The 16775-nt window shown below is 41.4% G+C and overlaps 1 protein-coding gene across 2 annotated transcripts in view; it reads left to right on the top strand.

The window, feature by feature from the left end:
* LOC128692825 (lipase 3) overlaps positions 1-16775 on the top strand; it is a 156352-nt gene that overhangs the window by 94698 nt on the left and 44879 nt on the right. For both annotated transcript variants that reach the window (XM_053782161.2, XM_053782155.2), the window contains exons 3-5: positions 6033-6198; positions 6783-6932; positions 11759-11873. In XM_053782161.2, the coding sequence (XP_053638136.2) occupies positions 6033-6198; positions 6783-6932; positions 11759-11873 (431 nt within the window). The remainder of the gene's footprint in view (positions 1-6032; positions 6199-6782; positions 6933-11758; positions 11874-16775) is intronic.

The raw sequence follows: 16775 nt of genomic DNA, 5'->3' as shown, positions 1-16775 counted from the left end.
GTCATTTATACTTCCTGTAACCATACCCTGCCATTTATACTTCCTGTAACCATACCCTCCAATTTATGCTTCCTGTAACTATACCCTGTCATTTATACTTCCTGTAACCATACCATGTCATTTATACTTCCTGTAACTATACCCTGTCCTTTATACTTCCTGTAACCATACCCTGTCATTTATACTTCCTGTAACCATACCCTGTCATTTATACTTCCTGTAACTATACCCTGTCCTTTATACCTCCTGTAACCATACCCTGCCATTTATACTTCCTGTAACTATACCCTGTCATTTATTCTTCCTGTAACCATACCCTGCCATTTATACTTCCTGTAACCATACCCTTCCATTTATACTTCCTGTAACCATACCCTGCCATTTATACTTCCTGTAACCATACCCTGCGATTTTTGCTTCCTGTAACCATACCCTGCCATTTATACTTCCTGTACCCATTGTAGACAGCCTGTACTGTCAGAACACACAGCCTAGCCGTCTGCTCTGACTAGTTCATATTTCGCGGCATTTAGGTGCTGCCTGTTGAGAAATGGCATTACTAGCTAAGTTTAAAGAGTTTGTACTTAACTTAGAAAGACAGCTCATCGCCTGCACAGCCGCCCCTGCAGACGAGGTCTTGAGAAGCTGTCGAAGTCATCTCTCAACGGGCTGTAAAGATTTATAATTTGTAAGATTATAAATTACCCCTAGGGGGTGTTATGTCAGCATATTTCATTCACTGATGGCTGACAAACTTACTTGTTTGGACTCAAAAGTCCGCACCTCACTGCCGACTATAGGTTGATTACAAACTCCTTGCGACTCAAGAACTGCGCAGTCCCCCGTACTACAAGAAATTCGTAACCTACCTTGCTCTTGTAGTGTGAGCTATGGTGTTCTTCACACCTTCGACAGATATCGGTGACTTGATAGAAGCTGAAGTGTCCTTCGATGTCCACGTCTTCCATAGTCTAGGAAACGCACACTGGTACACTATGTTCCACAAAATTTGTCTTTATTGTTCACAATCTTATCACTAAAGAAGCTGATCACACTTCTCTTAAGTGTTTATTGTGTTTTATGAGACACTTGTTCACACTAACGCACAGATCGTTCTTTGTTGGTTATCCTGGCGTCAGTGTCACTCTCAGTAGAGTCAAAACTAATCTGAAGACGCCACAGCGCCCCATGCCGTCACTCCCCTAGCACTAAGGAAAAGCTGACCTAGTACTTTTGCTTCCTTGCCACTTCCTCGATGAAGTAAAGCAGAATGTTTGATTCTTGCTGTCTTAAGCATAGACAACAATGTCCACTATCTTTACTATGGTAATAAAGAGGGAGCAGGATTTTCCTTAATTGTCCTGCTAAAGTAAGAGATGTACTGTCTCTTATTAAACTACAATAAACACTTAAGAGAAGTGTGATCAGCTTCTTTAGTGATAAGATTGTGAACAATAAAGACAAATCTTGTGGAACATAGTGTACCAGTGTGCGTATTCCTAGACTATGGAAGACGTGGACATCCAAGGAAACTTCAGCTTCTGTCAAGTCACCGATATCTGTCGAAGGTGTGAAGAACACCATAGCTCACGCTACAAGAGCAAGGTAGGTTACGAATTTCTTGTAGTACGAGGGACTGCGCAGTTCTTGAGTCGCAAGGAGTTTGTAATCAACCTATAGTCGGCAGTGAGGTGCGGACTTTTGAGTCCAAACAAGTATGTAATTTGGCTGCCATCAGTGAATAAAATATGCAGACATAACACCCCCTAGGGGTAATTTATATTCTTACAAATTATAAATCTTTACAGCCCGTTGAGAGATGACTTTGACAGCTTCTCAAGACCTCGTCTGCAGGGGCGGCTGTGCAGGCGATGAGCTGTCTTTCTAAGTTAAGTACAAACTCTTTAAACTTAGCTAGTAATGCCATTTCTCAACATATGATTAAACTACACTTTGCAACACTGCACTGCAAGGAGCAGTGGTCAACTTGACCACTTCGCATACTCGTACGGCATCTGTGATCAATTACTCACTGTAGCAGTAAACAAGATGCTTGCCCCTTCTGAGAGGGCTGGGCGCCTCAGGGCTGAAAGGGGCTCAAGGGGCTGAAGGGGGCTGATACCCCCCTCCTGGAGAAAATTTCTCCACACTGCCCTCTGTAGGCTCACTCAGGTCAGTGGGAGGCTGAGCCCATTCGCTCTCACTCCTAGGCCGACCCACTTGACAGACACAAGTGCTCCCCCTCCACGGACTAGCTTGCGGTCACTCCCTCACACTGCCCCTTGTGTACTCACTCCTATCCAATTAAAGCCAAACTAGTCCACGGCCGTATCATTGCTACCTACGCTACCTTCATCGGCACTAAACCGCTGTTCAGCAGCAATAACAGCAATAACAGTGGTGACCATACCCTGTCATTAACACTTCCTGTAACCATACCCTCTCCCTTATACTTCCTGTAACCATACCCTGTTCTTTATACTTCCTGTAAGTATACCCTGTCCCTTACACTTCCTGTAACAATACCCTGGTCATTATGCTTCCTTTAACCATACCCTGTCCCTTATGTTTCCTGTAACAATATCCTGGTCATTATACTTCCTGTAAACATACCCTGTCTTTTATACTTCCTGTACCATACCCTGTCTTTTACACTTCCTGTAACAGTACCCTGGCCATTATACATAGTGTAACCATTCACTGTCCCTTGTACTTCTTATAACCATACATTATTCCTTATATTTGCTGTATCCATACACTGCCCCTTATACTTTCTGTAACCGTACACTGCCCCTTATACTTTCTGTAACCATACTCTGTCCCTTATACTTCCTGTAACCATACTCTGTTCCTTATACTTCTTATAACCATACACTGTTCCTTATACTGCCCATGACCATTCACTGTCCCTTATACTTACCATAACAATACACTGCTACTTATACTTTCTATAACCTTTTACTGCCCCTTATACTTTCTATAACCTTTTACTGCCCCTTATACTTCCTATAGCCATACATTGTTCCATATACTGCCCGTAACCATACACTGTTTATTATACTTCCTATAACCATACACTGTTCCTTATATATGAGCCACTTCTCCGCTCATATGCCGTATTCTATTCAAGATTGATGGTCTGACCACATCGACTCAAGGTTGAGCGACTGTTTACCTCATTCTCCTCCTGTTCTTCACGATTCTCCTTTGTATGGACTGATGAAGCCACTGTGTGGCGAAACATTTCCTCAATAAAGATACCCAAGAGTTGCACATGTGTCTAATTTATCAACGTGTCGGTTCTCTGAACCATTCATCTACAATACTGTTCCTTATGTTTCCAGTAACCAGAGAATTTTCTCAGTACTTTCAGTAATCGAATAATTTTCTCTTTAATTCCTGCATCCGGAGAATTTTCTGTCCTTGTAACCGGACAGTTTTGCTGTACTTCTCCTAATCTGATAATGTTACCTATACTGCAGCCTTCCATTGTTCCATTTACTTCCTGTAATCGTACATTGTTCTCTTTGCATCCTGTAATTGGACATCTTTCATTATAATACCGTAACTTTACTATTAAGCTAACTACTCAGAAAAAAAATAGAATTAGCTATAATGTACTTATTTTTTCAAAGCAGAGAGCCTCTATTTAACCTTGGCAAGGTCTTGTGATAGCTGCCTCGCCCATCAAGTGTCATGCTGTAACAAGCACTCCTGTGCTGAATCATCCCTTACATATTAATCTATTAATATGACCAGTGTTGAGTCATCCTTTAAATGCAACATTACTAACATGACTAGTGTTGAGTCATCCCTAAAACAACGTTACTAGCACGACCAGTGTTGAAGCATTCCTAAAACACAACACTACTAACATAACCAGTGTTGAATCATTCCTAAAACAGAACACTACTAACATTACCAGTGTTGAATCATTCCTAAAACACAACACTACTAACATTACCAGTGTTGAATCATCCCAAAAACACATGACACTTAGTTCTGATCTTGTTTCAGTAGATGCTTGTCTGTTTCAGTACATTATTGAATGTTCTAACCTTAAGAATAATCATGTCCTGACGTTTAAATGATTACCATTCCTTTTGTCTTGTCCTCTCTGTTTTATTCTCCTTTTGCTGTCTTATGTGTTTTCTTCGTCTTTTCTGTCTTCTATGTTTGCTTCGTCTTTCTATCCTCTGTGTTTTTGTTGCCCACCTGTCTTCTGTGTTTTCTTAAATTTCCCGTCTTCTGTGTTTTCTTCGCCTTCCTGCTGTGTTTTCTTCACTTTTCCTGTCTTTCCGTGTATCCTCACTGGCTTGTTTTTTTTACCTACCAAGAAACCAGTAGACCCACTGCAGCGCTCCGTTTGTCTTCTTTTGTTCCTTTGTGTGCCTTTTTGTGAGTCCCTTTGTGCGTCTTTTTGTGTACCCCTTTGTTTGCTTGTTTGTGTTACCCTTTGAAACACGTGTTTAGAAGCTGGAGTTATCTGGCTTCTCCATTCACTTGAGATGCGTAATTTATCTCAGTTACTATTACTACTTTTGTTTCTGCTACTACTCTTACTACTGCTACTACTCGTTACTACCACTACTACTGCCTCTACTACTCTGGGGAAACTTATGTGATAAGAACACCAGAATGCATGCTTTAAAAAATACATGACAATTAGGAGGAACACTTATCTTCGATGACAGCTCAGAGCCCTCGCAGCCGCGGTTCAAGGAATCTCCTCCGAAGTGGCTGTAGTTCTCCCACATCGGCTCTTGATAACGAGTAACTAATGTATATTCCAGTATAACATAAAACTTACAATTTAGTGGATTTCTCGTATCTGTTGTTAGTTGTTGGTGTAGTCATTATGCAGTTGGTTAGTCATGTCTTATCATAACACTCACTAAACTTTTCTGCTGCAGCGGAATAGTGAAAAGAGAGGCCAGAAAAAGACTTACCAGGGGTGTTAGTAGCGTACCCCGTGATAACGCTGCACATGATGTCTTGAACAATGTAATGCTGGACTGGTTGAGTTACTCGGGAATGTTGCACCAGTGTTCTGTCACTGACAACGCGCCGGGTACACTACCGTCACTTCGCTATCACCTGTTCAGGAGTTACATAGAATTATCCACGGTAGGGAGAATGTTGGTAACATGGTATTTTTACTTCCGTTCTCCCCGCTAGAGAAATGACACGGAGTCACTAAGTTTATACGCTCGTGAACGTGGCTTTATAGTGGGATTTTGTTACTCTATTTTACACTAGAGTAACTCCCTAGTGTTCTGGCGATTGTCAGTATGATCAAGAGTCTATGAACGCATGTCACTGCTGTTTCTTTGTTCTTCAGCGTGAGGGACTACGTACGCACTTGCAGGTGCCCTCATTGACACATTCACGCCTTGAATACGAATCGCAATCTGATGCTCCTTCCCAAAGCACTTCTTTGTCCAGAGATGTATTGCTGACTTTGGCTTATAAACATTCATTGCCAGCCTTTACAATAGGACACAACCTAGAATCATTGCTTCTTGGTGATTTAGGTGTGGGCAGGGAGCTGTAATACCCCTGGCTTGATTATCAAGTATGAGGCACTTTTTTTTTTTTATTTTTAATGCTAACGGGAAATAACAGTTCCCCTGGGCTTCCACTCGCATGTAAAAGTGGCCGGGTACTCTTGTAATTCCTCGTCCAACTTATGTTCCTGATAACTCTCGGTGTAAGAACGACGAAGCAAGACTGTTCACAACCCTTTCTGAGAAGGCTAGCCCTCTCTGAGAGGGCTACCCCCTTTGAAGAGGGTCATTACCCCCCTTCAAGAGGGAGATATCGCCCCTTTCATAAACTCGAGATTTTTCTCCACAACAACTACTACTACTATTACTAACATTCACCTGTTTAGCGTTCTAGCATTTTCGTCACGTAACTTGCCCAGGACGTACAGAAACGTCAACTAAAGGTTTCCTCTCCTAAAGTGTGGATTAACTGTGAATACCCTAGATGCCTTCATTGTGCTGAGGTAACACGCTTCGCCCTTACAGGATCAGCTGATCAGGGTTCGTGGGTACCCGGCTGAGGTGCATCATGTGGTGACTGAGGACGGATACATCCTGACGATTCATCGCATCCCGCACGGTCGCCGCGTTGCTCTACAGGAACACCAGGACCAGCAACTGGGGGGTGACCTCAACCTCATCAGAAAGAGAGGTACGCAAGCCAACATGAGCACGTTTAGTAAGAAAATTGCGTTTTCAATGTGATTCCCGTTTTCAGTGTCGTTCCCATTTTCAATGTGGTCCTGCTTTCCTTGTGACACTATTTTCAATTGATTCCATTTCCTATGTGATCCTGTTTTCAATGGGATTACTTTTTTGTGTCACTTCTCAATGTGATTGCATTCTCTATGTGATCCACTTTTAACATAAACCCAGTTTTAATGTTATACAGTTTTGAATGTAATCCTATTTTCAGCCTGATCCAGTTTTTAATTTAAACCGTTGTAAGAAAATTGTTAGCTTGCATATTATTTTTAAACAAATAAAGCTGAACTCAACAAATATGCAGAGATGTTTTCCGTACTTAGAATCGGTGGAACAAATATAGAAGACAACTATATATATACTAACTTGTATCTCCTGTACGATTACAAGTTTTACTAATATTGTTGCTCTCTTGTAATATGCAAGTTTTCTATAAAATTGTGCAGGTACGGCACAAGCTCAGTACTCGTACTGATGCACCAATAATATTAAATTTGTTTTATGTAAGTCATAAAAGATTTATTTTTTCAGCATCCATCCACAGCAATGAGAGCAGTTCCAACAGCTACGTCAGCAGCACTAACAGCAGCAGTGGTGGTGGCCGACGTGTAGTGTTTATCCATCATGGCTTCCTGTCATCCAGTGCGGATTTTGTGATGAACGACCCAGACCAGGCACTTGGTAAGTCAGGTATCATGTGTGTGTCCTAGCCTAATTGTACTGAACTCATTATGAATAAACAGAAAGTTGGATAGATAACTCGAACCAGGACCCTGTTGGTAGCAGGTCAAGAACTTCACAACTGAGCTACGAGGCTTCTAATGGGAAGAAACTAAATGCAAAACTTTCGTTCTTGTTTCTGCCAGCAGCACTGTCTATGACCCTACTTTCTTCTCACAACAAAGTAGCTTTCGCTCTGGTTTGGTAATAGAGTTGCGGACGAGTGGAACAAACTCCTTAGTACCGTCAATGAAGCTAAAACTTTGTGTATTTTTAAAAATAGGTTAGACAAATACAATACACGTAACTAGTGTGCTCTGTGTCCTTGGCTACGTGAGATTGTGATGATGGCTTCCCTTGACCATGAGCAGCTATATCTCCAGCTTAAAGTAGAATTAACGGAAGCAAGAAGAGAAATTCAACGACTGATGGGTATGTGCAAGGATTATCCCCGGAATGTCGCCGATGATCGGACCAACGAATGGATGATAGTCGGAACTGAAGGAACGAAGATGAAGATGAAGAAGGTCCAGGAGACTGCTCTGAAAACCAGCAACTCTTGTTTCCTTGTTAACAGACGAATGTGAATCGACAATCCGTGATCTTCCAATGAAGATAGTTCCAACAAGGACAATTGTTAAGGATACAGTGAAGCCAACCAGTGAAGACATCCTAGCGAAGACCATCTCTACTAAGACCGTCGAGAACGTAATGCACACCGCCAGTAAAGATAAGAGCATTGTTTTAGTTGGGGATAGTTAGGTTAAGTTTATGGACAGAACTTTTTGTCTTAGAGATTTGAAAAAGAGGCAGAGGGTATGTTTTTCTGGCCTGGGATGAAGGACACTGTTAGCCGTCTAGACAACATAATGAGAGGTAACGGAAGCAATCCTATTATCTGTCTCAATACTGGAGGCAACGATGTTGGCAGACGTAGGCGTGAGGACCTGATTAGCAGGTATAGGTCAGCAATAGAAATAATTAGGAGCAAGGGAGGGAACCCAGTGATATGTGGTATTTTGCCAAGGAGAGGAGTTGGAAATGAATGGTTGTCCAGGGCAACTGGTGTCAACTGCTGGCTGGAAAAACACTAAGGAAAATGCAGCAACATTCATTGATAACTAGGACCTCTTCTATGGCAGAAATGACGTGCATGCCAGGGATGGGGTTCACTTATCTAGGTCTGGGATGGGGGCACTGTCCGATGCAGTGGAGGGAGCTGTTAGGGCTTTAAACCAGAAATAGTTAGTGGTATGGGTTTTGGGGGGGAAAACAGTGAAGTCCCAGTGTAGTAATACTGTGAGTTTTAGGAAAACCAGTAATAGGCAGAATGAGATGGATAATGAAAACCCCGTGGCACTAGGTGATGAGGGCAATAATAGGTATAGTGGAAAAACAGAAATGAGCAGGAAGAGAAAAGACAGAGGATGATCTTTGTACTTATATTACAATAATAGTTGTAGTGCTAGGAATAAGATGGACGAGTTGAGATTAGTTGCAAGTGCGGGTATCATTATGTATTTTGAATAACTATGACGTGGTTTAATACGAAAAATCGAGACATGCCTGCTGAATGTCACATACAGGGTTTTAAATTGTTTCAAGTAGACAGAAGTATCGGGAAGGGGGGTGGGGTGCCACTGTATGTCCGAGACCGCTTGAACTGTTGCATTAAAACAGGTATAAAGTCTGAAATAATACATACAGAGTCTGTCTGAATAGAATTTTCAGAGGGGCATGAAAAACTGATTTTAGCGTGATATACCGTTCCCCAAACTTAGATAAGGACCAAGGGAGACTACTTTAGGAGGAAACTGTTAAGGCCACAAGGCACGATAACGTAGTAATTCTAGGGGACTTCAACGTTTATACGATTGATTGGAATTCCTTAACAGGGAATTTAGAATCTAACGACTTCTTAGAGGTAGTTCAGGATTGTTTTTGAAGAAGTTTGTGACAGAACCTACAGGAGATAATAACCTGCTTGACTTGGTTCTGGCAAACAAAGAAACCCTTGTTAATAATTTGGAAATTACAGAGGAACTTGGCGCAAGTGACCACAAATCAATTACATTTAACACTGCATGGAAGTATGATAGTAGGGATAACTCAGTAACGATCTCAGATTTTCGGTTAGCAAATTATAATGGGATTAGAGAACACCTATCATCTGTGGACTGGGGTAAAGAAGAGAATTATCAGCATGACAGGTTTCTAAATATTATACATGCTGCCTAAAAATCGTTTATTCCATATAAAGAAATAAGATCGAATAGAAATGACCCGAAATAGATGAATAGGCTCATATATCTTTTAGGGCAAAAGAAAAGAATTTATAGGCTCATCAAAAGAGGTAAGGGTCATTTTATAAATCGATATATTCACATTATGAGGAAGGTTAAAATAGGAATAAGAAAAGCATAAAGAAACTATGAAATTATAGTTGCTAGGGATTCGAAAGCTAACCTGAAAGGTTTTCCCAGTTTTATAGAACAAAAGTTTGAGAAAAGATAGGTCCCCTTAATAATAATTCTGAACATCTTATTGACAAGGAGAATGGAATGTGCTCGATGATTATTTTCTCTCAGTTTTCACACAGGAGGACACTAACAATATCCCAACAGTTAATTTTTACAGTGGGCCTGAAGAAGATAAATTTTGTAATATCACAGTCACTGGCGATATGATTATCAAACAAGTAGAACGACTGAAGCAAAATAAATCCTCTGACCCTGATGAGCTTTTTCAAAGGTTCTTAATGAGTGCAAAATAGAACTTCGTGAACCATTGACTAATATTTTTAACATGTCATTTTAAACAGGTGTAGTGTCTAATATGTGGAAGATGGCCAATGTAATTCCTACTTTTAAAGCAGGGGACAAGTCGTTACTGTCAAATTACCGGCCAATAAGCCTGACCACAACTGTAGGCAAATTACTAGATTCAATTACAGCTGATATTATAAGAAACCATATTGATAAGCAGAATTTGATTAATGATACTCAGTATGGATTCACGAGAGCCCGTTCCTGCCTAATTTACTTTCTTCAGTAAAACTGTTGACTCCCATCAGACCTCTGCACATGGAGTTCCCGTTGGGCTGGGCAACGGGCTGTGACCTCCTCATGTCTAGCATACTTCCCTTCTGATGTGTGACACACGAGACCATGAAGTCCGAATTAATCCGCCGTAGCTGCCGCAAATACACCTATGTTCGGTGAGGATTGGGGCTGCTAGACGAAGAGCAACACCCGTCCGAATGGCCTGTGGGTCGAGCCGAGTGCCCAGGGAGGAATTAGGAACAGCTAGAAGGAAATCTCCTGAGTGTGGTGCCCTCACCGCCAGGAGACGAGCTTTGCCCTTTCCTGAAGCGTTGGTGAGCATTACGTTGGCGATTTTTTCCATGATCGGTTTGTCCCAGTGGGTCTCTTTGTGATCTTTGAGAGGAGCTCGTCAACTGGAGGAGTCTGTAAAGGTGTCCCACCGCATGGCTGCTTTATTGATCCTTGTGTCTTGAGCTCCTACCACGTCTCTCAAGCGTTTGGGGACAATCTTCTTGACTAATCCACTGGAAGACAAGCACAAAGACAGAAATGCAGGTAAAGCTACCTGCATTGCTTTGCGCACTCATATACCTCCCAGTCGCACTGGGAGGGTTGCCTGATCCCATTGCCGATCCTCTAGTAACAGATTCAGTGCCTTCTTAAACGTTAATCTCAGGTGTGCGTCATATTCGTCGAGTGTTGGATTATCAAAAGAGGGTGCGCACCTCACGAAGTGAGTCTTGACATAGTAAGACACCTTGTGAAAAGATACAGGGCATCTTATTCTCCCCTACATTCTCTTCAGGTCATTCAATTTGTCCTTGAGGACCGTGTCAATGGCCTGGTGACGCAGCAGTGCTCCCAAGAGGGTACTGTTGAATGGAGTTGTAGTAGAGACTTCCAAGAGGATTGTTCACACAGCATTGATTATTTCCTGGCTTGTTGTGATGATTTCACATTTGGAGGGATTGAGGATGAGTCCCAGGGCTTCTCCCCGTGTCTTCACCAGTTGTAGGTCCTCCAGCAAGGACTCTTCGGTACATGCCAGAGTGCCATCATCCACGTACCAAATGTTGAACTCGCTGCATAGGCTGGAAGTTAGTTTTCCTACTGCCAAGCAGAAGAAAAGTGGAGCGAGTGGATCACCCTGCTGAGCACCCTCTGATGAGGGAATTTTATGTTTGCCAAACAAAAGAATTGAGGGTTTGCTGTAGCCAGCTGAAATGAACGGCCAGCAAGACCACACCTCTCTTCACCATATTATATATATATATATATATATATATATATATATATATATATATATATATATATATATATATATATATATATATATATATATATATATATATATATATATATATATATATATATATATATATATATATATATATATATATATATATATATATATATATATATATATATATATATATATATATATATATATATATATATATATATATATATATATATACATATATATATAAATATTACATCACGTTCAACTGATAAACCTTGGGGTTATATCAATGCCATTACCCTGATTCCGTACCTCATTTATAAAAAAATTATTACTTTCATTGTTTTCACATTCCTGGATGTAAACCAGTTTTTGCCTAACGCTTAACGCCACCATTAGTATTATGATGATAGTGCTGAGGACCAAATACATGTTATCATCTACACTGTTGCTAGTATTATCAGTGCTTCTCTAAACCCGACCATCTCCTCCTGACGAAGGGTTCATACTGGCTGACGCTGGCTACGACGTCTGGCTCGGCAACAACAGAGGCAACTTCTACGGTAGACGACACATCCGTTTCTCACCCAAACAACCTGAGTTCTGGGACTACAGGTAAACAAGGCTGGGTTATTGAACTATATACAGGTGCTCAACTATTTGTTTCACCTATTAGTAGCTACAGAGTACAAGTCTTGCTTCCTGCCCATGCTTCTCAACCAGTTCTGAAGAGTCACGCTAGGCTGATATCACATTCAACACACACACACACATGTATATATATATATATATATATATATATATATATATATATATATATATATATATATATATATATATATATATATATATATATATATATATATATATATATATATATATATATATATATATATATATATATATATATATATATATATATATATATATGTATATGCAATAAGATCACATTAAACAGGTGATTTCAGAATATGCAAAACAACCACTGTGAAAGAATAGAGAAATTCCAAGCGCTTTCGTGACTACTCACATTATCAAGGACCTACGAAAGTAAAGCATCAAAGGAATCTAGCCAACACCTCACTATCAGATCCATATATATATATATATATATATATATATATATATATATATATATATATATATATATATATATATACATAAATAACAAAAAAAGGCACAATACCGTGACTGGAACGATACACAAATAACCCGTACATAGAAGAGAGGAGCTTACGAGGACGTTTCGGTCCGACTTGGACCATTTACAAAGTCACACTAACCAGAAGTGGAGCAGGACGGCTATATATAGGCAGGAAGAGGTAGTGGTGGTAGTAGTAATACTAGTAGTAGTGGTAGTAGTAGTAGTAGTACTAGTAGTAGTAGTAGTAGTAGTAGTAGTAGTAGTAGTAGTAGTGGTGGTAGTAGAGGGAAACCAAGGAGGAGGAGCAAGTCAAATATAAAGAAAGGGGAGCACTGCAAGGGAGCTAGGTGCTCAGAGAGGGAGAGCAAGTGCACAGAGGTGGGGGGAAACTGAAGTGATGAAATAAATAATGAAGGAACAGAAACACGCGACAGAAGAAAGACAAAAAAGGAAAGAGGAAATGGGAAGAGGGAGAAGAAGAAAAATGAGGAATCAGGTTAAGTCACCGGTGTTCTGAAGTTTGGAGCATTTTACAATGTAGTGGGAGAGGAAGGCATTACAGAGACGAAGCCAGGACTAAGATGCATACAAGGAAAGTTGTGTATTAGAGAGGATTCAACAAGACGGCGACTGTTAAAGTTGGAAGTAGGGAAGACAGTTTTAGCAGAAGACCAGTCTATAGGATAGCTCTGATCTCTGAGGTGACAGAAAAGAGCATTGTTAGTGTCGGCAAGCCTAACACTATTTTTGTGCTCCCTAAGTCTGTCAGAAAGAGATCGGCCAGTTTCTCCAAAGTATTGAAGAGAACAGGAGGAGCAAGAAATAGAGTAGACACCAGGAACATCTGTAGAGGGAGGAGAGGTATGAACGAGATTAGTGCGAAGAGTGTTAGTCTGGCGGAAAGTAAGCTTGATGTCTAAGTAACGGAGAGAATTGTTAAGATTAGAAAGACCGGAAATGTAGGGAAGGCAGAGGACAGAAGAGTTCCCAGGAGTAGAGAGTTTGGGAGAGAAGAAATTACGTTTAGCACGTGAGAGGGCAGAGTCTATGAAATGGGAAGGGTAGCCAAGACGGGAAAACGAATTATGAAGACTGGAAATTTCTGCTGGAAGGAACTGAGGATCACAGATGCGGAGGGCATGGAGAAAGAGGGAGATAAGAACACTTTTCTTGACAGGGCAAGCATGATAGGAAAAGTAGTGAATGTACATGCCACTGTGCATAGGTTTTCGGTAAACGGAAAAGGAAAAACCTGTATCTGAGTGGTTGACATGGACATCAAGGAAAGGAAGCAAGAAATTAGATTCCCATTCAGCTTTAAACTTAATGGAAGGGGCAAGATTATTAAGAGCTTCAAGAAAAGGTTGGAAGAGATTGGAGTCATGACGCCACAGAGCAAAGATGTCATCCACATAGCGGAGCCAGAGTGAAGGTTGCACATCGATGGTAGGAAGAAGAACAGTCTCGAAGTATTCCATGTAAAGATTAGTAAGGACAGGAGAGAGAGGTGAGCCCATAGCGACACCGAAGGTTTGAGAATAATATTTCCCTTGGAAGGAAAAGGAATTAGAGTCCACACAGAGGCGGATAAGATCAAGAAAGACTTCAATAGGTATAGGGAGGAAACCTTTCAAGGGCCTTCTCTCTAAGGAAATCAAGGACATCATCAAAAGGGACATTGGTGAAGAGGGACTCAACGTCAAGACTAAGCATCTTACAGGCTGGGAGAGAGCGAACCCGTTCAATGAAGTCTTGAGAGTGGTTAGTGTGGTTAGTCTGGTTAGTGTGACTTTGTAAATGGTCCAAGTCGGACCGAAACGTCGTCGTAAGCTCCTCTCTTCTATGTGCGGGTTATTTGTATATCGTTCCAGTCACGGTATTGTGCCTTTTTTGTTATTTATGGACCCCGCATTAAGCGTCATATTCTCTCCAACTTTTTTAATGTTCTTCCCTCTTTTAAACCCCTCTTTCGATCTTACGAGGCTGCTCTTATTGCTACCAGGCGTCGTAAGAATCAGCTTCGCTTCCTACGTGACTGTCTTGCTGAACAAGTTCTGCCACCTTCCTTCTCCCATTTCCTGAAACCCAACCCACTGGGCACTCCCTTTCCTGATCATGCCCGTCTCCTACTTCAACAGCTCATTCTTTCTAAGTCACAGGTTGATGATGCCTTCTTTACTTTCCGTCAACGTCAACGTGCTCTCTTTGAGGCTCTACCGCAAGATCTCTGTAACCTTCTCTCTAACATTGCGTTTGACACTGCTCGCCTGAATACACAAATTCATTCTTCTAAACTACAGAATAAATTTCAACGTCTCATCTCAGCTAGCCCTTGGTCTAAATTCTTTCTCACTGACTGTGTTACTAACTTGTCTTCTCTCTCACTCTCTCAGTATGAGCTTGAACTTCTTGGTTTTGGCCTTTCCTTTGCCACTTCGCCTACTCCTCGCGCTGGTATTGCCCTGATTAGCTCTTTTGATTCCTTTCGTCATTCTCGATCCCGTAATCTTCCTGACTTGTCCACTTTTCGTGGCGCCCTCCTTCCTGCTCTTGTTAGTCTGTTTTCTAAGAATCACCACCTTCCACGCCGTTGCCAACTTGCCCTTTCTTCTCTTAAATCTAACACTAACATTGTCATACTATCTTCTGACAAAGGTAATTCGGTACTTATCCTTGATCGCGAGGATTACCTCCGTAAAGCTGATGTCTTGCTCTCTGACTCACGTACCTACACTCCTCTCGTTTCCAACCCTCTTGATCGCATCAAGAGAACTTTCAACAAGAAACTAAGGACTCTCTCCGACCTCTGTCCACCTGACTTTGACCTTGTTCAACGGTTTCGTGTCATCTGTCCCTCTCTTCCCTATTTCTATGGCCTTCCCAAAACTCATAAACCTGATATTCCTCTTCGTCCTATCATATCCTCTAGAGGTTCTGTCTCTTATTCTCTTGCTTCTTGGTTGGCCAAAACCCTCACTCCCTTTCTTGGTACTTTTTCTCCTGCCCACCTCCGTCACTCTCAAGACTTCATTGAACGGGTTCGCTCTCTCCCAACCTGTAAGATGCTTAGTCTTGACGTTGAGTCCCTCTTCACCAATGTCCCTTTTGATGATGTCCTTGATTTCCTTAGAGAGAAGGCCCTTGAAAGGTTTCCTCCCTATACCTATTGAAGTCTTTCTTGATCTTATCCGCCTCTGTGTGGACTCTAATTCCTTTTCCTTCCAAGGGAAATATTATTCTCAAACCTTCGGTGTCGCTATGGGCTCACCTCTCTCTCCTGTCCTTGCTAATCTTTACATGGAATACTTCGAGACTGTTCTTCTTCCTACCATCGATGTGCAACCTTCACTCTGGCTCCGCTATGTGGATGACATCTTTGCTCTGTGGCGTCATGACTCCAATCTCTTCCAACCTTTTCTTGAAGCTCTTAATAATCTTGCCCCTTCCATTAAGTTTAAAGCTGAATGGGAATCTAATTTCTTGCTTCCTTTCCTTGATGTCCATGTCCACCGATCAGATACAGGTTTTTCCTTTTCCGTTTACCGAAAACCTATGCACAGTGGCATGTACATTCACTACTTTTCCTATCATGCTTGCCCTGTCAAGAAAAGTGTTCTTATCTCCCTCTTTCTCCGTGCCCTCCGCATCTGTGATCCTCAGTTCCTTCCAGCAGAAATTTCCGGTCTTCATAATTCGTTTTCCCGTCTTGGCTACCCTTCCCATTTCATAGACTCTGCCCCCTCACGTGCTAAACGTAATTTCTTCTCTCCGAAACTCTCTACTCCTGGGAACTCTTCTGTCCTCTGCCTTCCCTACATTTCCGGACTTTCTGATCTCAACAATTCTCTCCGTTACTTAGACATCAAGCTTACTTTCCGCCAGACTAACACTCTTCGCACTAATCTCGTTCATACCTCTCCTCCCTCTACAGATGTTCCTGGTGTCTACTCTATTTCTTGCTCCTCCTGTCCTCTTCAATACTTTGGAGAAACTGGCCGATCTCTTTCTGACAGACTTAGGGAGCACAAAAATAGTGTTAGGCTTGCAGACACTAACAATGCTCTTTTCTGTCACCTCAGAGATCAGAGCCATCCTATAGACTGGTCTGCTAAAACTGTCTTCCCTACTTCCAATTTTAACAGTCGCCGTCTTGTTGAACCCTCTCTAATACACAACTTTCCTTGTATGAATCTTAGTGCTGGCTTCGTCTCTGTAATGCCTTCCTCTCCCACTACATTGTAAAATGCTCCAAACTTCAGAACACCGTGACTTAACCTGATTCCTCATTTTTCATCTTCTCCCTCTTTCCCTTTCCTCTTTCCTTTTTTGTCTTTCTTCTGTCACGTGTTTCTGTTCCTTCATTATTTATTTCA

The sequence above is a fragment of the Cherax quadricarinatus genome, unplaced genomic scaffold (genome assembly GCF_038502225.1).
Source record: "Cherax quadricarinatus isolate ZL_2023a unplaced genomic scaffold, ASM3850222v1 Contig231, whole genome shotgun sequence".
Taxonomy (NCBI): Eukaryota; Metazoa; Arthropoda; class Malacostraca; order Decapoda; family Parastacidae; genus Cherax; species Cherax quadricarinatus.
This window is presented reverse-complemented; position numbering and strand designations above follow the sequence as displayed.